At 42.0% G+C, this 25,828-nt stretch overlaps 2 protein-coding genes across 11 annotated transcripts in view; both read left to right on the plus strand.

The window, feature by feature from the left end:
- PROM1 (prominin 1) overlaps positions 1-20,575 on the plus strand; it is a 143,005-nt gene extending 122,430 nt beyond the window's left edge. For 5 of the 10 annotated variants that reach the window (XM_039911665.1, XM_029061883.2, XM_029061875.2 and 2 more), the window contains 8 exons: positions 5,179-5,259; positions 5,357-5,425; positions 11,712-11,804; positions 14,036-14,151; positions 14,642-14,665; positions 15,083-15,151; positions 19,176-19,212; positions 19,465-20,575. In XM_039911665.1, coding sequence (XP_039767599.1) covers positions 5,179-5,259; positions 5,357-5,425; positions 11,712-11,804; positions 14,036-14,151; positions 14,642-14,665; positions 15,083-15,151; positions 19,176-19,194 — 471 coding nt within the window. In that variant the 3' untranslated portion in view covers positions 19,195-19,212; positions 19,465-20,575. 10 annotated transcript variants of the gene reach the window in all.
- Positions 20,576-22,271: 1,696 nt separating this feature from the next.
- On the plus strand, positions 22,272-25,453 carry FGFBP2 (fibroblast growth factor binding protein 2). Its single transcript, XM_001515180.3, has 2 exons — positions 22,272-24,211; positions 25,034-25,453. Exon 1 carries the CDS (start codon positions 23,508-23,510, stop codon positions 24,192-24,194), a length of 687 nt encoding a protein of 228 aa, XP_001515230.3. The 5' UTR covers positions 22,272-23,507; the 3' UTR covers positions 24,195-24,211; positions 25,034-25,453.
- The last annotated feature ends 375 nt before the right edge of the window (positions 25,454-25,828 follow it).

The following is a 25,828-nucleotide window of genomic DNA, read 5'->3' on the forward strand; positions in this document are numbered from 1 at the left end:
GTAAACCTGATTTGACTTTGGGAAATTTTTCACTCTTGTGTGTGAATTTGGAATCCAACATATTTTATTTATAGTTCCTTTCTTTGGAAACAGTGTGGCCTAATGGAAAGAGCATGTACTTGGGTTCTAATCTGGGATTTTCTGTTTTTCTCCAGTGTGATCTTGGGCAGTCATTTTAACTTCTCTGTGCCTCAGTTTCCTCATCTGTGAAATGGGGATTAAATCCTACCCCTCATAAATAGATTCAATCACTTAGTTCAGTGCTTTGCACACAGTAAGTGCTCAATAAATATGATCAAACGAATTAGATTGTGGGTTCCATGTGGGTTAGGGACTGCATCCTCTTTGATTATCTTGCATCTATCCCAGCACTTAGTACAGTACTTGGACATCCTCATTCCCCAGAGCTTAGAACAGTCCTGTGCACGTAGTAAGCGCTTAACAAATACCAACATTATTATTATTACTTGGCACGTAGTAAGCACAATGCAGTAATAATTGTAATAGTAATTATTATTTGTTCATAAATAGTACCAGAACTAACCCTAGCTGAATCATTCATTTAGCTCCTTCCTATATTCTCTCTCACCCACAGACAAGCAAGAGGAAAGGTAGTTTTATAGGATCCAAATGTTCCTTGGATTATAGAGCATCCCAGGAACCTTTGCAGTGTTGCATGAGGCTAGACAAAGCAGTAGATGAGCCATTAAGACAGGAGCTACTTGTGCCATCCTGCACAACTTTCAGTGCTCTGAGAAGCCCTGGTCCACCTGCTCTTACAGTTTCCCTAGATCGGTGCCCTGTCTGAATCCTCTTCAGCTAACTAGGGAAATGGGGGTTGGTTGTAGGACTATTAGGGGGTAGCAACTGAATGAGGGGGCCGAACTCAGAGACTAGTTCTTTTTTCAGGATCAGCCTGAGGGCGATGCCTTGGGGTTAGAGGGGTCAGTGCCAAGACTGACTGAATGAAATATCTTGGGAAAGCAAGAGGAGTGCGTGATCATTAAGTACGCTAGGATACCAAATTGGATTGAGAGGTTAGGGTTGTGGAGAAGATTAGAGTTCAACATGATTTTAATGAGCAAATTAAGTAGAAGGGAACGAAAAGGATGACATTTAATAGACAAAAGCATGTGAAAATTACTTAGAAAAGAATGCCTACAAAGATAAACACAAGATTCAGAAAGATTAGCTTATATCAGAAGATTATCTGGAGGCCATGTATTAAATCACGGTAATATAAATACAGGAATTAAATGTTAGAGGACAATTTAATTTAGAGGAGTTTTAGTGCACAAGAGTCATCGCTTAATCCTTACGCTTTGATAAGGCATTCCTCTAGAGTGTAGTTAGAGTTAGTAGTGTCTATAGTATTCATTAAACACGTACCAGTGCTTAGAACAGTGCTCAGCACATAGTGTTTAACTACCATTATTATTAATAATGTTGGTATTTGTTAAGCGCTTACTATGTGCAGAGCACTGTTCTAAGCGCTGGGGGAGATACAGGGTAATCAGGTTGTCCCACGTGGGGCTCACAGTCTTAATCCCCATTTTACAGATGAGGGAACTGAGGCACAGAGAAGTTAAGTGACTCGCCCACGGTCACCCAGCTGGCAAGTGGCAGAGCCGGAATTTGAACCCATGACCTCTGACTCCCAAGCCCGGGCTCTTTCCACTGAGCCACGCTGCTTCACTATTACCATGTCCCAAATGGTATGCTAAGAACAGATATAGATACAAATTCAACAGATCAGAGACAGTCCCTACCGTGCCCAAGGCTGACAATCTAGATAGAAGATAGAATTCAAGTTTCAGCTCTGCACTTTAGGAATAATATGTAGATCTCAAAGAAGATCCCGAAGGGAGCAATAATACCTACCTATATTTCTCTCAGATTTGTTGCTATTGTTACATCTACAAATGTATATATTTTGGTGTAGTGAAAAGTGGATGGGTCTGGGAGCCAGACCTGGACTTTAGATCCAGCTGGGTTATTGGCCTGCTGGGTAACCTAGGATAAGTCATTTAACCTCTCTCTGATTCTATTTCCTCATCTGTAAAATGCGGATAATGCTAGACTCTTCCTTTCTACGAGGGGTGTCTTCTGAGGACAAAGTGGGAAATTATGTGAAAGCTTATTTTAGTATTAGGATTATTTATCCCCAGACAACATTTTTGCATTAGGGCTAGTGTGAGGGAAGAGCGTAGGAAAGATGGAGGTGTAGAAGCAGCGTGGCCTAGTGGATAGAGCATGAGCCTGGGAGTCAGAAGGGTCCGTGTTGTAATTCTGGCTCTACCACTTGTCTGCTGTGTGACCTTGGGCAAATCATTTAACTTTTCTGGATCTCAGTTGCCTCATCTCTAAAATGGGGACTAAGACTGCAAGCCCCATGTGGGACAGGACTGTGCCCAATCTAATTAATTTGTACCTACCTCAGCACATAAGATAGTACTTGGCACATAGTAAGTACTTAACAAGTACCATAATTATCATTCATTGGTGCCCGTTCCATGGAGGTAATGGAGGTCTTTGTGCTCAGGGAATGTCTGTTTATTGTTGTATTTTACTGTCCCTAACACTTAGTACAGTGCCGTGCTCACAGTAAGTGCTCAATAAGTATGAGTGAATTAATTAATTAATGGTCTCCCCAGTAGTTTTTTGAGCAGAATTCCCAGACTTGCAAATGACATGTCTTTGACAAAACCTGAGAGTTCCCTATCAGGTCTCTCCACCATGATTGAGTGAACTGTCTTCTCTCTCTTCCATCCATGGCCTCCGCCCCCAGCATACTCTGCATGCCGCGTTGTGTACAAAAATCAGTGCCGAGCCCTCTCAGCTCCACTTGTCTGGGCCTGAATTAAACACCCACTAACTCACTCTCACCTCCTTTAATGCTCTTGCCCACCACCCACTTCTGTGGGTGAGCAACATGCCTTTCCCGCCCTCCGGTTTGCTCTTCGCTCCAGACCCTGTGCCCCTCGAGGAACCAATACTGAATCCCTTCCGCACCATTGAGGAGACCTCATGCTGCCCTGTTTTCCACCACCCCAGCAGGAAAGGCAACAGCACCAATAGCATGAGACCTCATGCAGCCTCAGGAAAGCTACTGTCTGTAGAAGCCATTGTGGCTATGGATGTACCATGGACTTTTAATCACGAGGAGCCTAAAATTCTGCTTCTAAAGCCACAGCTCCCTACTGACTTTTTAAAAATTTGCGGTACTTGGTATATTTGTCCTTGTCTGCTAAGCTGTTTCAGTGTTTTATTGTTTAATTCCTACTGATGTCTGTCTCCAGTCCTCTCCCTGACCTGTATTCATAGATTGTAAGCCCCTCGAGTGTCAGGATCCATGTCTAATTAATAATAATGATAATAGTAATGATGGTATTTGTTAAGCATGTCAGCTGGGTGACTGTGGGCAAGTCAATTAACTTCTCTATGCCTTAGTTCCCTCATCTGTAAAATGGGGATGAAGACTGTGAGCCTCACGTGGGACAACCTGATGACCCTGTATCTCCCCCAGCGCTTAGAACAGTGCTCTGCACATAGTAATGGTATTTGTTAAGCGCTTACTATGTGCCGAGCACTGTTCTAAGCACTGGTGTAGACACAGGGGAATCAGGTTGTCCCACGTGGGGCTCACAGTCTTAATCCCCATTTTACAGATGAGGTAACTGAGGCACCGAGAAGTTAAGTGACTTGCCCACAGTCACACAGCTGACAAGTGGCCGAGCCGGGATTCGAACCCATGACCTCTGACTCCAAAGCCCGTGCTCTTTCCACTGAGCCACGCTGCTTCCCGCTTAAGCGCTTAACAAATACCAACATTATTATTATTAAGCGCTAATTATGTGCCAAGCACTATTCTAAGCACTGGGATAGATAAAAGGTTACCAGGTTGTCCCATGTGGGGCTCACAGTCTTAATCCCCATTTTACAGATGAGGTAACTGAAGCACAGAGAAGTTAAGTGACTTGCCAAAGTCACACAGCTGGCAAGTGGTGGAGCCAGGATTAGAACCTGTGACCTCTGGCTCCCAAGCCCATGCTCTTTCCACTAAGCCATGCTAATTCTCTCCTGTGGAATCTTTCTCAGTGCTTAGTACAGTGCTCTGCACACAGTAAGCACTTAATAAGCATTATTACCACCACTAGGTCTGAAAAGTTCCAAAACGGCAGTCTTCTAATCTATTAATGCTCTCACTCCCAATCCTCACTAAAAAACATGTTTCATTTGGGTCCTGGAGCTTAAAACAAAAAGTTAGCACCTCTGTTGCAACTCAAAGACACACGTACTCATCCACGCATCTATCACATTCATTCATGCATTCATTCAATAGTATTTATTGAATGCTTACTCTGTGCTGAACACTGTACTAAGCCCTTGGAATGTACAATTCGGCAACAGAGAGAGAAAATCCCTGCCCAATAATAGGCTCACAGTCTAAACGGGGGAGACAGACAGCAAAGCAAAACAGAACGAAACAAGCGGTTTGGCTTCTTCCCCTCCCTTCTCCTTCCTCCTCTCCTCCCTGTCCTTCCCCTTCCCTTCCCCACCTCATCCCCCCAATCCCCCCAGCTGCAGTCCCAGTATCCCAGTGTCCAGGCCACGGCCCGTCCCTCTGCGGGCAGCCCCCCCAGCACTCCCGGAGTGAAACAGAGGCGGAGAGGAGGGAGGAGAACCCGTGGCTCGACTGGCTCCATGTCCGTGCTGGTCACCCAGCCACCCGCCTGCCCGCCCCGCCGGGGCCCTGGGGCAGAGCCTCCCTGCCCACCTCTCTGCCCGACAGTTGGCACGCGGTGAATCCTGGCATCCCGCTCTGATGCCTGGGACTCCTGGGGCTCACCTGCCTGGGCACCGCCTTCCGGCTGGGCACGACCTTCTGGATGGACCCCGGCTGGTGCTTCTGCCCTTCGCTGGACTCTCCCCAAGATGAGCCCGTCCGCTGCTGTCTGTTCTCCCCGGGGCCTCGTATCTGACCTCCCTATCATTACTCTTATTATGACTACTTTATTCAGCACTTCCTTTTTTTAACAGTATCTGTTAAGTGCTTAGTATGTATCAAGCACTGTCCAAAACGCTAGGGTAGACACAAGCTCATCAGGTCGGACCCAATCCCTCATACACTTGTAGTGGCATCTGTAGGTCCTTTTCAACCGTTCTTTTCTCTTCCAGGTGCAAGTATCCCAGGTGATTGCCACTGTGGATGCTGCCCAGTTGCTCATTAACAACAATGCATCCTTCATTATCATTCAGGTGATTTTTTTTTTTCATTTTTTTTTCCAATTGCTTAAAGAACTTGTGTTTAAACCAAATTTTTTCCTGACCCTAATTGTCTCTAAAACTCTTCTAGGAAACCAAGAAGTACATGGATTCAATAATAGGTTACTTTGAGCAGTACGTTCAATGGGTCAAGGATTCAGTAAGTATCATATCTACCAGACACATGTCATATTTTTGAGGATATATTGGGATGCAGATAATAATGAATAATATATTCTATTAATGATAATAATGTGGTTTGAGGAATCTGGTGGGATACATTAGAAATAGAACAACTTATTTATATGGTGATTGAAGGCAACTTTAGGTCAAAATCACGGAACATGCTGTATTAAGTGACATACCGTTGGTTCTAAAGCAGGGAAAATCTGATTTTGTTCTAGGGTACCACATTAAGCTCAGTGTATTGTATTGTACTCTCCCAAATACTTAATACAGTGCTCTGCACATAGGTGCTCAATAAATACCATTGATGTTGATGATGATGATGATGATGAATGCACAATAGATTTGAGATGTGCTAATCCCCTCTAGAGTGTAAACTCATTATGGGCAGGGAACACGTCCCTGATTTTGTTGTATTATACTCTTCCAAACACTTACTACAGTGCACTGCACATAGAAAGAACTCAGTAAATACAGTTTATTGAAAGCTCATTATGGGCAGGGAATGTCTGTTTATTGGTGTACTGTACTCTCTCAAGCGCTTAGTCCAGTGCTCTGCACACGGTAATAATAATAATGTTGGTATTTGTTAAGTGCTTACTATGTGCAGAGCACTGTTCTAAGCGCTGGGGTAGATACAGGGTGATCAGGTTGTCCCATGTGGGGCTCACAGTTTTATTCCCCATTTATTCCCCCAGATGAAGTAACTGAGGCCCAGAGAAGTTAAGTGACTTGCCCACAGTCACACAGCTGACAAGTGGCAGAGCGGGGATTCGAACCCATGACCTCTGACTCCCAAGCCCGTGCTCTTTCCATTGAGCCACGGTGCAGTAAGCGCTAAATAAATACGACTGAATGAATGGATGAATTGCTTTTCATTCGTTCATTCATTCAATAGTATTTGAGCGCTTACTATGTGCAGAGCACTGTATTAAGCGCTTGGAATGTACAATTTGGCGACAGATAGAGACAATCTCTGCCAACTGATTGGCTTACATTTTCCTACCACCCCCCCCCCCAAATGAATGGTGTCCAGGAAACCTCTGTTGTTCGGCTTCTTCCAGTTAAACTACTGGTTTACAATTCATCCGTCATATTTCCTCCTTAGATTGATACCCCCAAGCAGGATCTGATTCTCCCCGTTGACTCCCGGGGACGTGATCCCCTCTGGTTTCAAAGCAAGAGGGAGGGTACGGTGGGCCTTCGCCACCCACTGCATCTTAATTCCCTTGGCAACAGACCCTCTGTTTCCCAGGCCTCTTGATGACCAATCCCATGCCCTTTCTGTAGCAAAAGCAGAAACTCTGGGAAAGGGAATATGAGAACTTGTGGAAGGTAGAGAGTTAGGGGAGCAGTTTGGATGGGCCTGGGAGGGTTTCTGAGCCAAGTCACACCGAGGATCCCTAAGAGCTTTGGGGGAGCCAAAGGGAGTCTCAGGGCATTGTGACGCTCCCTACAGACTCCTCCCAGCACTTAGAACAGTCCATGGCACGTAGTAAGTGCTTAGCAAATACCATAATTATTCTCCTTCCAGTGGGGTGCCCTTTTTTAAATGGTATTTGTTAAGTGCTTCGTATTTGCCGGGCCCTGGTCTAAGCATTGGGGTGGATACAAACTAATGAGTTTGGAGCCCGGATGGGGCTCACAGTCTTAATCCCCATTTTACAGCTGAGGTAACTGAGGCCCAAGGAAGTGAAGTGACTTGCCCGGGGTCACACAACATACAGGTAGCAGAGCCGAGAATAGAATCCGGGTCCTTCTGACTCCCGGGCCCGTGCTGTAGCCACTAGACCGTGGTGCCCTCATCCCCTCACTGGCCCAGATTGCAGCCCTGGCTCTATGTAAACTCACTGTGGGCAGGGAATGTTTCCGTTTATTGTTGTATTCTCCCAAGCGCTTAGTACAGTGCTCTGCACACAGTAAGTGCTCAATAAATACAATTGAAAGAATTCCCAGCCCCATGGGGTGGGGAGGAGGGGAATGGCCCTGGAACTGAGGAGGCTTGCATAACCCCAGTGAAATCTCTTCCTCAGTGGAAAGAGCACAGGCTTGGGAGTCAGAGGGCATGAGTTCGAATCCCGGCCCTGCCGCTTGTCAGCTGTGTGACTGTGGGCAAGTCACTGAACTTCTCTGTGCCTCAGTTACCTCATCTGTAAAATGGGGATGAAGACTGTGAGCCTCATGTGGGACAACCTGATTACCCTGTATATCCCAGCGCTTAGAACAATGCTCTGCACATAGTAAGCGCTTAATAAATACCCACATTATTATTATTATTACACCCCTGGCAACTTTTTCCCTACTTCCTGGATGTGGGTAAATCCTCTAGAAAATATTGGGTGACTGCCCTGAACCCCCAACTGCCCACCCCTGACGAGGCTGCAAAAGTCCAACTCTGCCTTCTCCCCCCGTTCTGCCTCACTCTTCGCTAGCAATGCCAAAGCCAAGGTTTAGGACACTCAAGCAAGATAATAGTCACTACATAAAGCCATGCGTAACTGGCATGGCCTAGTAAGAAGCGGTCATGGCGTTGTGGGAAGAGCACGGGCCTCGGAGTCAGAGGACCTGCGTTCTAATCCCAGCTCTCCTATTTGTTCGCTGTGTGACTTGGGCTAGTCACTTAGCATCTCTGGGCCCCAGTTTCCTCAACTACAAAATTGGAATTACTTCTCTTTCCCCACCGCGCCACCCCCACCCCCCCTTACTTAGTCTGTGAGCCCCATGTGGGACTGGGACTGGATTCAATATGATTAACTTGGATATTTGTTTTCGGGAGGAATTGGTCAAATAAGAGGTTTTAAGCTGATTTCACTGTATTGGCTTCTCGGTACCAAATTGGTACAGTGCTAAGCGCTTAGTACAGTGCTCTACGCACAGTGAGCGCTTAATAAATACGACCGAATGAACTGTCTCTCCCAAAGGCTCTGCCACTCGTGAAGACGCAGTAACCCACCCCTCTCCTTCCACCATCTGCCAAAGCTGGGAAGGAGAAAGGATTATCCCTCTCTCTCCTACCCAGTTGTCTCTCTGAAGCCGACTCCATGTAGAGAAATGCTACAGAAGGCCACAGGCTGCCCTCCTGCTTAGCTCTGGAGCTAAATTGCTGCTGTCCGAGCAACTGAATTGGTGTCGGCGCCTAACAGCCCGTCACCTCCCCTTGAAATAGTGCAGATGTTTCACAAAACCTGGGCCTCAGGAGCTAGAAGGGCAGGTCTGTGGCGCCAGGACTCCGTGAATTACTAACACCCATTCTCAATCCGTCAGTGATATTTATTAAGCCCTTAAATTGTGCAGAAAACTGTACGAAATGCTTGGGAAAGAACAAAAAAACAACGGTCCTTCTGTGCCTCTCTCCCTTCTGCACTGCTCTTAGTTGGTCCTTCATTCGTCCTCCCTCCCATCCCCACAGCACATATATATACGAGAAGCAGCGTGGCTCAGTGGAAAGAGCCCGGGCTTGGGAGTCAGAGGTCACAGGTTCTAATCCAGGCTCCACCACTCGTCAGCTGCGTGACTTTGGGCAAGTCACTTAATTTCTCTGTGCCTCAGTTCCCTCCTCTGTAAAATGGGGATTAAGACGGTGAGCCCCACGTGGGCCAACCTGATCACCTTCTATCCACCCTCCGCGCTTAGAATAGTGCTTTGCACATAGTAAGCGCTTAACAAATACCATAATTATTAGAGAAGGAGCGTGGCTCAGTGGAAGGAGCACGAGCTTGGGAGTCAGAGGTCATGGGTTCTAATCGCACCTCTGCCGCCTGTCAGCTGTGTGACTTTGGGCGAGTCACTTAACTTCTCTGTGCCTCAGTTACCTCATCTGTAAAATGGGGATTAAGACTGTGAGCCCCACGTGGGACAACCTCATCACCTTATATCCCCCCCAGCACTTAGAACAGTGCTTTGCACATAGTAAGTGCTCAATAAATGCCATAATTATTATTATTATATATCTGTATATATAATTTATTTATAGAATATATAGATTCTATAAATATATAGAATTTATCTATATTACTGTCTTCTCCCCCTATATATCTAGAATTTATTTATCTGTATTAATGTCTTCTCCCCCTCTAGACTGTGAGCTTGTCGGCAGGAATGTGTCTGTTATTATATCGTACTCTCCCAATCGCTTGGTATAGTGCTTCGCACACAGTAAGCACTCAATCAATACGGTTGAATAAATGAATGAATGACTAATACAGCATAATTGGTTGTACTTAGACTGTGAATGCCGTGTGGGGTAGGGACTGTGTCCATTCTGATTACCCTGCATCTACTCCAGTGCTTAGTACAGTGATTGGCGCATGGTAAAAGTGTTTAACAAATACCGCCCCCTCCCCCACCCCCCCAAGAAGCTTACAATCCACAGGGGAGATAGACATTATTGGTGCTTCCTTGATGATGAAGTTTACTAGTTTATAATAATAATAATATTCATTCAAGAGTATATATTTTCTCAACTGTATATATTTTCTCAACTGTATATATTTTCTCAACTGTATATATTTTCGTTACCCTATTTATTTTGTTAATGAATTGTACATCGCCTCGATTCTATTTAGTCGCCATTGTTTTTACGAGACGTTCTTCCCCTTGACTCTGTTTATTGCCATTTTTCTCGTCTGTCCGTCTCCCCCGATTAGACCGTAAACCCGTCAAACGGCAGGGTCTGTCTCTATCTGTTGCCGACTTGTTCATCCCAAGCGCTTAGTACAGTGCTCTGCACATAGTAAGCGCTCAATAAATACTATTGAATGAATGAATAATAATAATAATGTTGGTATTTGTTAAGCGCTTACTATGTGCCTCCTCCCCTCCCCTTACTGTGTGGGGTAGATACAAAGTAATCAGATTGTCCCACATAGGGCTCACAGTCTTTATCCCCATTTTACGGATGAGGTAACTGAGGCACAGAGAAGTTAAATGACTTGCCCAAGGTCACACAGCTGACAAGCGGTGAAGCCAGTAAAGTGACTTGTCCAGAGACACACAGCTGACAAGTGGCAGATCCGGGATTAGAACCCACCACCTCTGACTCTCAAGCCTGTGCTCTTTCCACTGAGCCACGCTGCTTCTTAAAGAGAGACAATCCCGCTGTTCTAAGCACTGGGGTAGACATAAGATAATCAGGTTGTCCCATGCGGGACGAGATAATCAGGTTGTCCTGTGGGGCTCACAGTCTTCATCCCCATTTTACAGATGAGGTAACTGAGGCACAGAGAAGTAAAGTGACTTGTTCAGAGACACACAGCTGACAAGTGGCAGATCCGGGATTAGAACCCATGACCTATGACTCCCAAGCCCGTGCTCTTCGGAAGCCACGCTGCTTCGGAACACCACACGTTCTCCACATCTAGTGATTGTAGCCCCACGGGAAACTCGTCTATCCTTAGAGCATCATGGTGCCATGGGCTAGAAAACATCAGGAATCCTAGTTTAGGCCTTGACTAAGCGCTTGGAATGAACATGTCGGCAACAGATAGAGACAGTCCCTGCCGTTTGACGGGCTCACGGTCTAATCGGGGGAGACGGGCAGACAAGAACATGCTATGTCACGTGGCTGTTATGGAGATACCTTCTGTTATAGGCAAGCAGCATGACCTAGTGGATAGAGCAAGGACCGGGAATCAGAAGGACCTAGGTTCTAATCCTGGCTATGCCACTTGTCTGCTGGATCACCTTGGGCAAGTCACTTTACTTCTCTGGGCCTCATTTACCTCATCTGTAAAATGGGGATAGAAACTGTGAGCCCCATGTGGGACAGAGACAGTGTCTAACCTGATTAGCTTATATCTATCACAGCACTTAGAACAGTCTTGACATATCAGAAGCACTTAGCAAATTCTGTCATTATTATTGTTATTCTCCCATCAAAGTGGTCCCTAGCGGAAGTCCAGAGTTTGGGACGCCGTAAGCCACTGTAAGGGCGAGGGACCTCCCCTGGCAATACTGTTGGAGGCCCGTAGTTCTCCCCTGTCCCACCGTCGACCCCTGGCCCGAGTCCTACCTCTGGCCTGGAACGCCCTCCCTCCTCACGTTCGCCAAACTGGTTCACTTTCCCCCTTCAAAGCCCTACTGAAAGCTCACCTCCTCCAGAAGGCCTTCTCAGATGAGATATTCCAGATTGGGAGAAGGGGAGAGGATTCTTCATGTTGAGAGAATGATGTATAATCACATAAAATGGCACACTATAATCTAACTCATTTGTCTTAAGGTGATTAAAACATGTCTCTCTTTTCATCTAATCTTTTGCTTAGATAACCATGGATGTGGCATCCTGCAAACCTATTGCAAACATAATTGATACTGTAGTGGAAATATTTCTGTGCAGCTATGTGACTGACTCTGTGGTAAGAGACTTTTTTTCCCCAAAATTTAGGATCAAAATAAAAGGTGTTTGCACAGATTTCTAAATACCTTGTTCCTGGAGCTGCATGGCTTTCTTAACAGACCAGACAGATCAAAAAACTAGAAGGAAATCACTGTTCCTTTCCCCAAAGCTTAATTTATTAATAATAATAATAATAATAATGTTGGTATTTGTTAAGCGCTTACTATGTGCAGATCACTGTTCCAAGCACTGGGGTAGATACAGGGTAATCAGGTTGTCCCACGTGAGGGTCACAGTTAATCCCCATTTTACAGATGAGGTCACTGAGGCACAGAGAAGTGAAGTGACTTGCCCACGGTCACACAGCTGACGAATGGCAGAGCCGGAATTCAAACCCATGACCTCTGACTCCCAAGCCCGGGCTCTTTCCACTGAGCCACGCTTTAATTTGGGAATCCCAAAGCCTCTAGGCATGAGAAAAGCAGCATGGCCTAGTGGATAGAGCATAATCCTGGACGTCAGAAGGATCTGGGTTCTAATTCTGACTCTGCCGTGTGACCTTGGGCCTGTCACTTCTTCTTTGGGCTTTAGTTACCTTAGCTGTAAAATGGGGATTAAGACTGTGAACCCCATGTGGGACAGAGATTGTGTCCAACCCTATTACTTTGTATCTACCCCAGTGTTTGGAACAAAGTTTGTTACATAGCACTTAACAAATATCATAAAGAGAGAGAGAGTGAAAAAAATCACTCTTTTAGTGGGATTGAAGGTACCCCGTATTTGATGAAAATAATGAAACTTGGCCTATGCATTCTCTCAGGCTGTCCTAATCAGTCAGTGAAGAGTGTTTATTGAATGTTTATTGCGTACAGAATATCATACTAAGTGCTCGGGAGAATGAAATGGAAGAGAGTTGAAAGGCACAGTCCCTACCTTCAAGGTGCTTAGAATCTAGAGGGGAAAATAACTGACAGGGAAAGCAGCAAAGCAGCCCAATATAAGGCTATGAACATAAATGCTGTGGGGCTGAAGTTGGAGTGAATATCAAGTGCTTAAGGGGTACAGATCCAAAAGCGAAGGCGACGCAGAAGAGAGGACGAGTAGGGTAAATGTGTGCTAAGTCGGGGAAGGCCTCTTGGGAAGCCTTTGAGAGTGAGGCGAGTGGTGGATTGGGAGGAGGAGAGCATTTCAGGCTGGAGGAATTAAGTGAGCAAGAGGTTGCTGTTGAAATAGAGGAGATATAGGAACAGTGTGTAGGGAACAGAGTATTCAAGCTGGCTGTAATAGGACATCAGAGAGGTAAGGTAGGCAGCCCTAAGCTGACTGAGTGCTTTAAAGCCAATGGTAAGGAGAGTCTTTTTCATGTGGAGGTGGATGGGCACCACTGGAGGTGCTTGAGGAGTGGGGAGATGTGGATTGAACATTTTATTTAGGAAAATAATCCAGGCAGCTGAGTGAAGTATGGACAGGAGAAGATGGAGACAGGGAGGTCAGTGAGAAGACTGGTGGAGTGATCAAGGTGGGATAAAAGTCCTTGGATAGTAATAACTGTGGTAATCTGTAAGTGGTTACTATGTGCCAAGCACTGTAGTAAGGGCTGGGGCAGATATAAGAAAATTAGGCCCCCCATGGGGCTCAGAGTTTTAAGGGGGAAGGAGAATAGATATTAAATTCTCATTTTGCAAAGACGGGAACTGAGGCACAGAGAGGTTAAATGACTTGCCCCATATCACACAGCAAACTAGTGACAGAACTTAAAACGGGAAGGAAGGAGTTAGGATGGAGAGGAAAGGGCAATTTCTAGAAATTCACATCAACTATCTGCTGTTAACTATTAGTAAGAATACCATCCAGGTTCTTTTCTCCCTATAGCCACTGAGGAGCACGCTTCATTGTCCACAGAAAGTCTTTGTAAAGAACCACTTTCATTATCCAAAAAGAGATGTTTTTCAGCATTGAGTCCTAAAAATATCAAAATGCAATATCTGGAAAATGAAGGAGTGTATCAGTGTTTTGAGAATATGGGATTTAGAGTGTGCCCAGCAGAATATCAAGTATTAGAAAGAAGTAGAATAATAGATATTTTGGTGATTGTCTGGTATAATCATATGAGTTAGTTACTAGTGACCTTAAAGGAGCTTCACAAAACTTGTCAAGAAGAAATACCTGAGAAACTAATATTGATTTGCTTCCTTTGATGACATAATGGTCTGTGTAAGAATGAATTTCTTGGATTTTGTTGTTTTGTAGAATAGCTTCTGGTTTGGTTTGGGAGGATCTACGATATTTTTAATTCCTGCCATCATCTTTGCGGTAAAATTATCCAAACACTACCGCAGAATGGATTCAGAAGATGTGTATGATGAGTAAGTATCTTTCTTTAAATGAAGGCTGCGATATCTTTTGAAAAATATTGGCAAAATGGGTATCCTAATCGCTACAAAAGCAATTTAAGATTATTGGGAGTTGTCACGTCGCATGTGATTTTAAGTGGAGTTACCTTCAGATCAGTCAGAAGATATTATTAGTTCCCTTTCCTTGGTGACTTGCTTCCTCGTGCTTAACCTTCTCTGCCTCCTTAACTCGTCTTCTCTTTCTATTTGCAGTTCTTCTGTCTCAGGAACTTGGCATTTTACTTTATGATAACTGTTTTTACTGGTTTTCATATTTTTTTTTCCACACTCGCTAGTCCTTCTTGAGTAAATCTGCCTTGTATTTCTATTTCACTATAGCATCTCAGCTTTTATTTTTCCTTTGGTTTGCACATAGTCAGGAGTCCATCCTAGTCAACAGCTGCTACCATTGCTAGTATTTAATTAATAAATAATTTCATTTCCCTTTTTTTATATTTTGTAGTGTTGAAACTGTACCCATGAAAAAGTAAGACTTTTTTTAAACTAGTATTTGTTAAAAATGTTTTACTAAAATGGGGGATTTCTACTATTAACTTAAACCTTGGGCTCATCATTAACATATTACATCTTGATGTTTTAAAAATAAAAATAGAGCTGTCTAACTGAGCATAAATAAAATCTGAAGCCTAATGTGACCAAGGTTCACGTAAATATGTGTATTTTGAATGTTTGAAAAACGATATGTAAATACTTTGGTGGTGGTGGTTGGTGGTGATTTTAAAAATACTATTAATTAAGATCTATCTTTTTACATGTTATTTAGATATGGTTTTTTTTTTTCCGAAGCTTCCATTTTCCATTTTACATTGTCTTTGTAGCCCATGTTGTAAATATTTCATCTTGGAGGTAACATAGTCTTTTTGGTATATTTATTTTGTTACAGTATGGAAAATGGTAATAATGGTTATCATAAAGATCATTTATATGGTATTCCCAATCCTGTTATGACAAGGTAAACCAAAAGTCTGAAATTGCATGTTTTTTGATAGTGTGATGCTATTTATTTTGTTATGCATGTTATTAAAATCTTTTAATTATTTTGTGCATGATCCCTACTCTATTATTTGTGGATGGCCAAAAAATTATGCTGCACATAGCATCAGGTTCTGTAATATTTTTTAAATGTTTTAGTGCACTTTTTTCCAGAGATTAATGATTCCATTTGTTTTCACTGAATTACTGCTTAAATCCTATGTACTGCAGACTAAATACCATGAAGTGCATGCACTTTCTTTTTCTTGAATTTTTGAGCACCAAGTAAAAAGGATGCAACAAGTTTTCCAAACCTCATAAAATGTAATTGATTTTGAGAGAGAAGACTTTGGAGGATCTTGTTTAAATATTTTATACTTTAGAGCTGAATAGGCTTAAATAGTTTGAGCCAGAATCAGTCTTGTGTTTTCAGAAGACAGCTTAAAAAATTCCTATTTCCTAGCTTTTAGGTGATTTGTGAGATATTTAGTGTAACTAATCAAAACATACATATTAAAAAACCTTTAAATGTGCTACTATGGAGCTTTAAAAGCAGCATGGCTCAGTGGAAAGAACACGGGCTTGGGAGTCATAGGTCATGGGTTCGAATCCTGGCCCCACCACGTATCAGCTGTGTGACTTTGGGCAAGGCACTTCACTTTTCTGTGCCTCAGTTACCTCATGTGTAAATGGGGATTAAGACTGTGAGCCCCATGTGGGACAACCTGATCACCTTGTATCCCCCCAGCGCTTAGAACAGTGCTTTGCACATAGTAAGCACTTAACAAATGCCATCATTATTTTTAAAAAAGCAATAATGATAATTGTACTATGTAAATACCTACTATATGTCAAGCACTGTACTAAGCGTTAGTTACATACAAGATAATCAGTCCTCATATGGAGCTCATAGCCTAAGTAGGAGGGAGAACAGGCATTGAATCCCCATTTTGTAGATAATGTAGCTGAGGCACAGAGAAGTGAAATGACTTGCCCAAGGTCATACAGCAGGTAAGTGACGGAGCAAGATCAGAAAGCAGGTCCTCAGACTTCCAGGCCCGTGTTCTTTCCACATAGCATAAAACACTGCTTTATTGTATGGCTGATGGGGAACAGCAATATATTTGGAGTCTAATCTCAAATGATATAAATTATTCTTACCTTTGTTTTAAAATCAGGAAAAGAGGAAGGTTTTATCCTATTCAATTCTTATATTGTTCATGACAGTCACTACTTTTTCATTGAAATTTTAGGAAATTCACTACTTTTTCATTGAAATTTTAGGAAATCCTAGCTTCTGCTCCTGTTTCTGCCAAAGAACTGGCAATCATAGTTTTCTTTCAGCAGCAGAGACTGCTAGGTTCTGGATACTGTGTTTGAGTTTGAGTATGAACAATCTTTTCTCACAGCACTGTCTGCCTGTCAAAACCCCAAGTAGATTTCCTCAATCCTCAGTCTCTCGAAAGCAGGTGGTATTTGCGATCTGAGGTCAGAGTTTATTGAAGTCCAGTTGGTGTTCCAACTTCTTTCTGGCCATCTGGTCATCTTCCTTGAATTACTAGTTTACATTCCATTAGGACACATTTTTTATTAAGGCAAAAAAGTCTTGAAGATGACACTCCCCAGTCCATACAAACTGAAATCACACAACTATGCTAGAAAACTTTGATAAGGGGATTCAAACTACCATTCTTATTTAATAGAAAGGTTCATTCATTCATTCAATCATATTTATTGAGCACTTACTATGTGCAGAGTACTGTACTAAGCACTTGGAATGTACAATTCAGCAACAGATAGAGATAATCCCTGCCCAACAGCGGTTTCACAGTCTAAATGCGAGAGATAGACAACAAAGCAAAATAAATAGGCGTCAATATCATCAAGATAAATAGAATCATAGATATATACACATCACTAACAAAATAAAATAAAATAGAAACACTGAATAGGCAGCTATTTAGTACACTGAACCTTAATGCAAGCCTTTGTAAGCGTCTGCTTACACAGTGTTTACTGCTACTTGTATCAAAGTGTATCCGTGGTACCGGGAAATGATGCATATAGAATGTATGATAGCAAATATTCAAAGGATGCAAAGAAGGCTGTAGACTACTAAAACTATGTTCCAGGAAAGGGTGAGTCAGTGCTAACTGGCAGGATGAGATGGAGTTACATTTAATTTGACAGAAACACTTTCATTACGGACTCCTTGGTCTACATCTTTTGAGTCCTTGCCATGGAGCTAGTGAAATTTGTGAGCTTTAATGAATGGGAACTTCAGTTTTATGTGTTGGGATGTATTTTTTTAAAACTATTTCTTCCGCTTGCAGGTACACATAGTTTCTCAGTAACTTTAACTTGTCCCTAGTGAGGAAATGACTATTTGCAGGCGCCTAGAAGAAACATATTCGATAGGTTACAGATGTATTCATAAAATAAAAATAGTTTCTCTCCACGACACAATTTTTGCTTTCATTTCTACCACTGAATTTCCCTATATTGAATTTACAGTAGAATGGTTTGGTTTTCCTCATGAGTCCTGGTACATCATTACTTTATCTTCTCTGGAATTAGGCCTCCCATACTGAGCTTGGTAGTTTCTTCTATAGATCGCTAAAGTTGCAATCTTTGTGAAGATAGTAACGTTTTCAGGGACTAAATGGTTCAGGTATTAATGCCTTGGACATAATAATGTTGGTATTTGTTAAGCGCTTACTATGTGCCGAGCACTGTTCTAAGCACTGGGTAGATACAGGGTAATTAGGTTGTCCCCCGTGAGGCTCACAGTCTTAACCCCCATTTTACAGATAAGGTAACTGAGGCCCAGAGAAGTTAAGTGACTTGCCCACAGTCACACAGCTGACAAGTGGCAGAGCCAGGATTCAAACCCATGACCTCTGACTCCCAAGCCCGTGCTCTTTTCACTGAGCCACGCTGCTTCTCATGGACATGGAGGAAAATGTTTGCAATTGTTCTCTTCTGGTTCAGGAAACTGATTCGATTAGGCATCAGTTTTTTGAGGATTAGTTTTCCTTCTATTTGCAGAAATGTTGAAGGTTGATGACCTTAGCTTGCTATTCAAAGATCTCAGGGAAGCAAGAGGCCAGACTCTGCAAAAACACAAAATAATAATATTAATTCTGGTCCTTCTTAAGCACTTACTATGAGCCCAGCACAAGAGCTTGGATAGAAGCAATATAAATAGATCAGACACAGTTCCTGTCCCACATGGGCTCACAGTCTAAGTAGGAGGGAGGCCCAGGATTTAGTTCCATTTTAGAGGTGGGGAAATTGAGGCACAGAGAAATGAAGTGACCTGTCCACCGTCATAGCAGGCAAATTGAGCAGTTGGAATTGGCAGCCAGGTCTCCTGACTCCCAACCTTGTGCTCTTTCCTCTAGACTGTGCTGCCTCCCTGCACCAATAGGAAAGTTGAAAGAGGAAACCAAGAGGAAAATCCAGCATTCCATGAAATTAGTCAAAGAATAGATTTGGGTCTATGATATACAATAGCCCTCAAGTGGGAAAGGACTGTATATGCATGTGTTGACCGTATCACCTTTTCCTTCTAAGAGATTAAGGGCTTTCCAAAAACATTAGGTTGGAATCAAAGGGGAAGACAGGAGGAATGGTGAATAAGAGGTAGGAGGGAAAGACTGTGTTGAAGTATATATAAATATATATATTTATTTATGGTATTTTTAAAGCACTTACTCTCTGACAGGCACTGTACTAAGTTCTAGGTTAGATACAAGGTAATTAGGTTGGACATAGTCCATGTTCCACATGGGGCTCACAGTCTTAATCCCCATTTTACAGTTGAGGTAACTGAGGCACAGAGAAGTTTAAGTGTCTTCTCTTGTTAGCTGTTGTTTTCCATACAAAGTGCACCTTAAGGTAGTTTATACCCTACAACATTCTTAAAAACACTTGTTTAAAAGCAAATGCTCTTGTTTATTGTAGCAATGTGAGATTTAAAGCATGTTTGTGTTCTTTTTTAGCTCCATGGAACAGTGGTAAAGGAATTGGAATTTTGAGGTAAGTTGGGGGCTTTTAGCGTTTCGCAGGAGAATCTGGGATTTCAAATGAAGAATTTTCAGATTCTAGAATGTAAAAAATGTCAGGCATAGTCTTCAAATTTGACTTGTAAACTTAAAACTAGTGCAGCATTTTAAAGACACGACTCTGTCAATATTCACATTGAGTCTGTCTTTCTTATATTGGTGTATTGCTACGCTTGATCAGGGAAAAAAAAAACTTTTGAAATTTCTTCTGTGTTTTTCATTTCAGCTTCAACATGCTCATACAGAAAATGAGATGGAACTGTCCTAGCTGTATTTGGATCTGTCAGCACTTTATAAATTAAGAAACCCATCTTGGTGGCCTCCTGAGCTCAATTCTGGATCAAGAAAAGTGTTAAATGTTATCCCACGGGCTACTGTATGGTAGAACTTACTTTGTTTTGCTGACACTCTTCAAAGACAATATTTACCTTTACAGAAAAGTTATTTTTTACTTTTTTATGCTGGGTTTCTAGATCGAAAACCATTATGTATTTGTTTAGTTTAAACCTAGTTTTCTTCAAGAAACTGCCCAAACAAAACTCAGATGTTGATCATACTATTGTATGAAGAATATATTAAACATATAGTTTACATTAAAAAAGCATTTTGTACGCAACAATTTTGTATATATACATTGTTTCAACAATCTCAAGTGTTAAAAGTTTTAGTATTATGTACATTCCTTCAAAGATGAGCGTAGCATGATTAGTGTTGGTGCGTGCTTTTGTGAAATGAGTTTTGATTGAAATTGGGTATTTCAACTCTGAGGTAGCTCATTTTTGTCCATGCCACTTGGGGGTTTATTCTGCTTTTTGAATGATCATATATCATCATATGGAAAATAAGATTCCAAAGAAAAAGCATTTCTTCAAAATAAATTTGAGAAAGGAAAGGAACTAAAAGAGATATTTGGGACATAGTAGAACCTGTGCATCTTTGTGTTACTTTTTTAGAGGGAATTTATTTGTGGTTTTCTGGATTATAGGACAGTAGGAGAATTATGGAAAGGATCCAAATACTTAGTTAATTTTGAGTTACAATTAAGTCATTTATTAAAAAAATTTGAGAGCTCTTGTACTTTTTTTCCAGCTTCTGTTTCCAACAAGAATGATATGTTTGAAATAGGCAAGTAAAGCAAAATGGAAAATGAACTGCCTAAATGAACTGTTAGGTACAGAATGTCGGCGTTTAGACCCATCTCACTGGGTCCAAAGAATTAAGCAATAGGTAGCACATGTGGAATGATATTCATAATGTAGGATTCTAAAATATTTTATTTTTCACTTGGAAAAGATGTTCCCAATTTATTTCAATAAAAAAACTTGTTAAATGTGGTTCATGATTGGTGCTTCACCTCCTTTCAACCAACTGAGGGGCTGTGTGGCATTTTGGATGTGACAATTCATTCATTGTCATACTTATTGAGTGCTTACTGTGTGCAGAGCACTGCACTGAGCGCTTGGAAAGTACAATTCAGCAATAAAGAGAGACAGTCCCTGCCCACAGCAGGTTTAATCCAGGCTCAGGTACTAACTAGCCAATATTAGCCAACAGATCTTTCTCCTTTGATCCATCCATCCATCCATTCAGTCATGTTTATTGAACATCCATCCATTCAATCATGTTTATTGAGCACTTAGTGTACTGTATTGAGCGCAATACCAAGTACTTGGGAGAGTACAACAATAAACAGAAGCAGCATGGCTCATTGGAAAGAGCCTGGGCTTCGGAGTCAGAGGTCATGGGTTTGACTCCTGGCTCTGCCACTTGTCAGCTGTGTGACTGTGGGCAAGTCACTTGACTTTTCTGTGCCTCAGTTATCTGTAAAATGGGGATTAACTGTGAGCCTCACGTGGGACAACCTGATTACCCTGTATCTACCCCAGCGCTTAGAACAGTGCTCTGCACATAGTAAGCGCTTAACAAATACCAACATTATTATTGTTATTATAAGCTCACAGTCTAGAGGAGTTAGTCCTTTATTTGTCCATTTCCTAGCTATCTTCTGAATTTCTTTTAAAACATTGGAATTCTCGTGGATTGTGTCTGTCATGACTGTTTTACTCTGAACACACCTGCTTGGCTAGTGCGGAGAATGAAGTTGCAGCTTCCATTGTACCAATCAATTGTATTTATTGAAAAAATACTGTGAGCAGAGCACTGTACAAAGCACTGGAGAGAGTATGATATAACAGAGTTGGTAGACAAATTCCCTGCCCACAGTAAGTTTACAGTCTACTGGGGGAGCATTGTTTTCTTCTCGTTTCAAGACGTTTTCTGCTTTATGTTTTATTCATTCAATCTGATTTATTGAGTGCTTACTGTGTGTAGAGCACTGTATTAAGCACTTGGGAGGGTACAATATAGCAATAAACAGACACCTTCCCTGACCATAATGAGCTTGCATTCTAGAGGGGGGACAGACATGAATAGAAATGAATAAATTACAGATATGTACATAAGTGCTTTGGGGCTGGGAGAAGGGATGAATGTAGGCAGAAAGTCAGGGTGAGGCAGAAGGGAGAGTGAGATGGGGAAAGGAGGGCGTAGTCAGTGAAGGCCTCTTGGAGGAAATGTGCCTTCCTCATGTTTCTGACACCAATACTATCACTCTTGGCTCCTTGTTTCAACCTGTTGCTAGATTTTGAGCACTTCGAAGGCCAGGGATCATGTCTATTTTTAATTTGTCTACTTTTTCCCCAGTGCTTAATATGTGTTTGATACATAGTATGTTCTTAATACTTTTGCAACTACTAGCAAATTTCTAGAAAAATATTTCAAAAAGAAGAGTAGCGTGAGAAGCTGCACGGCCTAGTGGATAGAGCATGGGCCTGCTTGTTCCAAGGACCTGGGTTCTAATTCCGGATCCGCCATTTATTTGCTCTGTGACCTTGGGCAAATCATTAACTTCTCTGTGCCTCAGTTTCCTCATCTGTAAAATGGGGTTTGACTGTGAGTTCCATGGGGGGACATTGACTAAGTCCAAGCTGATTATCTTGTTTCTATCCAAGTGCTTAGTAAAGTGCTGGGCACATAGTAAGCACTTAACAAATGCCATTTCTTAAAAAAGTCATCTTAAATGGCTTTTAGGAAATGACAAATTTTAAGTGAACTGTTTTCTGTGTTGGACACACACAAGAACACTGGAATACTTTTACCCTAAGGATATAATCAGATCTTCTCCTGAAACATAGTTGTTTTCATGCCTGGCTCTGTGCAAAAATCCTTTCTGTCAACCCATCCTTTCTTCGACTTCTTTCATACATCCCTTAATTCAGACATTCAAACCATCCCTGACTCACTGGCCTAAGATCCAAAAGAAAGACTTAGGCCTAAAGAATGTGACTATATCTGCAAGGCTATTCCATATCTAAGAGAAAAAGAGGGCGGATATAGTATTTAATTCTTTTTCTTTGAATCCTCATTTGAGAATATGAGCCTGCAATCATTTTTCCTGTGTATTCCTCCAACCTATTTGCCATCTAGAAGAGCAGAAGGGGTTTGCTTTACTTTCTGGAAAATAGAAAGTTAACCTTCTGTGTGCAGAGGACTGTCATAGCTTCAGAGAGTACAATAAAAGTATTAGACATGATCTCTGCTCTCAAGAAGCTTACAGGCTAGTGGGGGAACCAGACACTAAAATAGATTATACATCAATTTAGAATAAAGATCCGTAATAAGTGTTATGGAAAATGTAAACACCCAAGTGCTTGGGTATAGAGAAGTGCTGAAGTGTCAAGGGGGGAGATGAAAGATTAATCAGAAAGGTCTCTTGGAGAAGCTGTGACTTCAGAAGGGCTTTGAATATGGAGAGAGCAGTGGTCTGTTTGACGAGAACATTTTCCCCAATGAAGTAGGGATTTTCCCATTTCACATGGAAGGGAGCATATTTAATGCTAAACATCCACAAGCACACCCAAGAAATGAGTCAGTTCATTGAATTTATTAATGCTTTCTTCCTTATTAATAAGATTGTCTGAGATCTCTTATAGGATTTGGGCATTCTTGGCCAATTATGAATAACAACTCAAACTTGCAGAGAACAGAAAATACATGCCTAAAATATACTGTATGTAAGTGGCCCAGAAAAGTTTGTTTAGCTACTCACCTCAATTCCTAGGCTCTGAAAATTATCACGGAGAACTCAAATTTGGCTGCTTGACACTTTGAGCTTTAAAATGTGGACCTATTGGAGTTTTTTCAAAGAAAATATAGCCCGCCATAAAGAGAAAGACCTCTTTGTGTACTAGACCTTTAAATTGTGAACAGATGTGCATTTTGGTTCTTTTGCTCTCGGGACTGAGTTGCTCAGGTCAAGGTTTTCATCTCTACCTCACCATGAAGTTGGCACTGGGCTTCTTTTTGGTAGTTAGCTATTGCCTGGGGATTCTAGGGCAGGTTCCAAAACAAAGCAAAGGAAGCAGTGGGGAAGATATTCACTTTCAAACTAAAGGCAAAGACGCCTGCACCGCGAACATCAGCGGCCAGCCGGAAATCAAACTCAGGATCGAATGCAAGAGCCCCGGCAAGTCTTACTGGTGTGAATTCAGCGGCAAGCCAACCCTCTGCCGTCCTTTCACGAACAATCCGAAACTTTACTGGAATCAGATCACCCAGGAACTGAAGAAACTTCCCCACGCCTGTCAGTCTGTCACTGTGCTGAAGCCCTCGGTGTGTCAGAAGGCACCTCCTGATGCTCAGCTAAGACAAATAGCTTCGAGCCTGAAGGGGGCCCTGAGATCTTCCACCCTGCCGAAATCTAAGGAAACACAATCAGGGAAAGGCACCATCAAAAAGGCAGGAAAAGCCAAGACCACCAGCCCGCCTGTCATCAAAACGACCCTGCCAGGGCCGGAGGCAGGGAACGATGCGGGGTCCGCGAAGATTGCAAAGGAATATTGCTGGGAGTCCTTACACAGCTTTTGCTCCTACATTATCAGCATCTTCAGGGGATGAAGAGAGATTTTCCCCAGGTAAAACTCAGGCTATGACAATATAGACGTTTGCTGTGCCTCTCAAAGTGCTGTCTTGGGTTAGGTCTAGGGTGGTTAGGGTTACATTATCCCCAGGAGGGCATCATTTTTTTCTAATGTTTTGAGGCTTAAGATTGAGAAGTGTTTTTCTATGCTGCTGCCGTTGACAGTTTTTAATCATTCTAGTGAAGGTTAACATGCTCATTCATGTTATTAGCTCAAAACACTGCTATTGTAGGAGACCCATTTATTTTAATGGAAAAAGCAAGTTTTAATCACTGCCATAATATTTTAGCTGAAACAGACTCCAAAATTTTACAGCTGCAGGAAAAAAAGTAATTAAAGGCTGTTCAGTGCACTGAAAGCAGGTACAGATGCTTACCTCTACTAATGGCACTGAAATTATTCAATGTTGGAAAATGAATGCATTATAGTTCTATTAAAGAGACGACATCCTAGCAAGCAATTCACCTTTCTAGTAACAAAGGCTACTTTTCACCTCTTTCCCGGATCTGGAGTCCTTCCCAATAACTTCCAGGAAAGAAATGGTGATTTGAACATTCCAAGTGCCGATTTGTACATTCCAAGCGCTTAGTACAGTGCTCTGCACATAGTAAGCGCTCAGTAAATACTATTGAATAAATACTATTGAATGAAATGGCGCCAGTATGAGTTTCAAAGCTGGAAAGCTTTGGTTGGTTTTGTAATGTCAAATGGCTTTGGTAATTACATTTTGGTAGGTCTAGAAGAGCATCAAAACAATAATTGAATTTGGGAAACAGAGAAAGGAATATCATTCTATTGATTTTGTTTGTTTTTCAGAGCCAGATTCTTAAAACCAAAGAAAGATTCCTGCCACGGTTTTCTTCCAATATCACTTCCTGATGGTTGGACTTGCTTTCTAAAGGACACCTTCTGGATCCGGTTTTTTGGGTTTTTTTAGACGTATTTGTATTTTGGACTTCTAAAATTGAACATGTCTTTATGATCTTTCGGTTTAGACGTCAACATCATGTGAATCTGAAATCCTCTGTCACATGGACAAGAACAGGCAAATCTTTCTAGAGCTTTAAAAAATGTAACCCTAGGCATTTTATTGTAAATCCTTTAGATGTTTAACCTCCCTAAAGAGTGCCATATTATGCTAAGTTGTATCACATACAATATTAAGCCTTGAATTTGGGTAGAGAGAGATCTAAATGCTGTACATAAATGCTCAATAAAAGAATCCTGTCAGAAGTATACTCTTGAGAAGTCTTTTTCATTTTGTTTTAAATAACTATACTAAGTGGAATTTGTGGGTAGGTGTTAATTGCCTTTTTTATGTTTCAATTTTCCAGGATGATCCATGCAGTGCATTTTGAGAAATAAGTAGTCAGTAAGATGTCAGAATAGTGGTAGCAATAATTCTATTTATTGCCATTGTTCTTGTCTGTCTCCCCCAATTAGACTGTAAGCCCGTCAAAGGGCAGGGACTGTCTCTATCTGTTACCGATTTGTACATTCCAAGCACTTAGTACAGTGCTCTGCACATAGTAAGCGCTCAATAAATACTATTGAATGAATGAATAGTATGTATTAAATTTGTACTATGTACAGAGCTCTGTACCGAGGACT

Source organism: Ornithorhynchus anatinus, chromosome 4, assembly GCF_004115215.2.
Source record: "Ornithorhynchus anatinus isolate Pmale09 chromosome 4, mOrnAna1.pri.v4, whole genome shotgun sequence".
Classification (NCBI taxonomy): Eukaryota; Metazoa; Chordata; class Mammalia; order Monotremata; family Ornithorhynchidae; genus Ornithorhynchus; species Ornithorhynchus anatinus.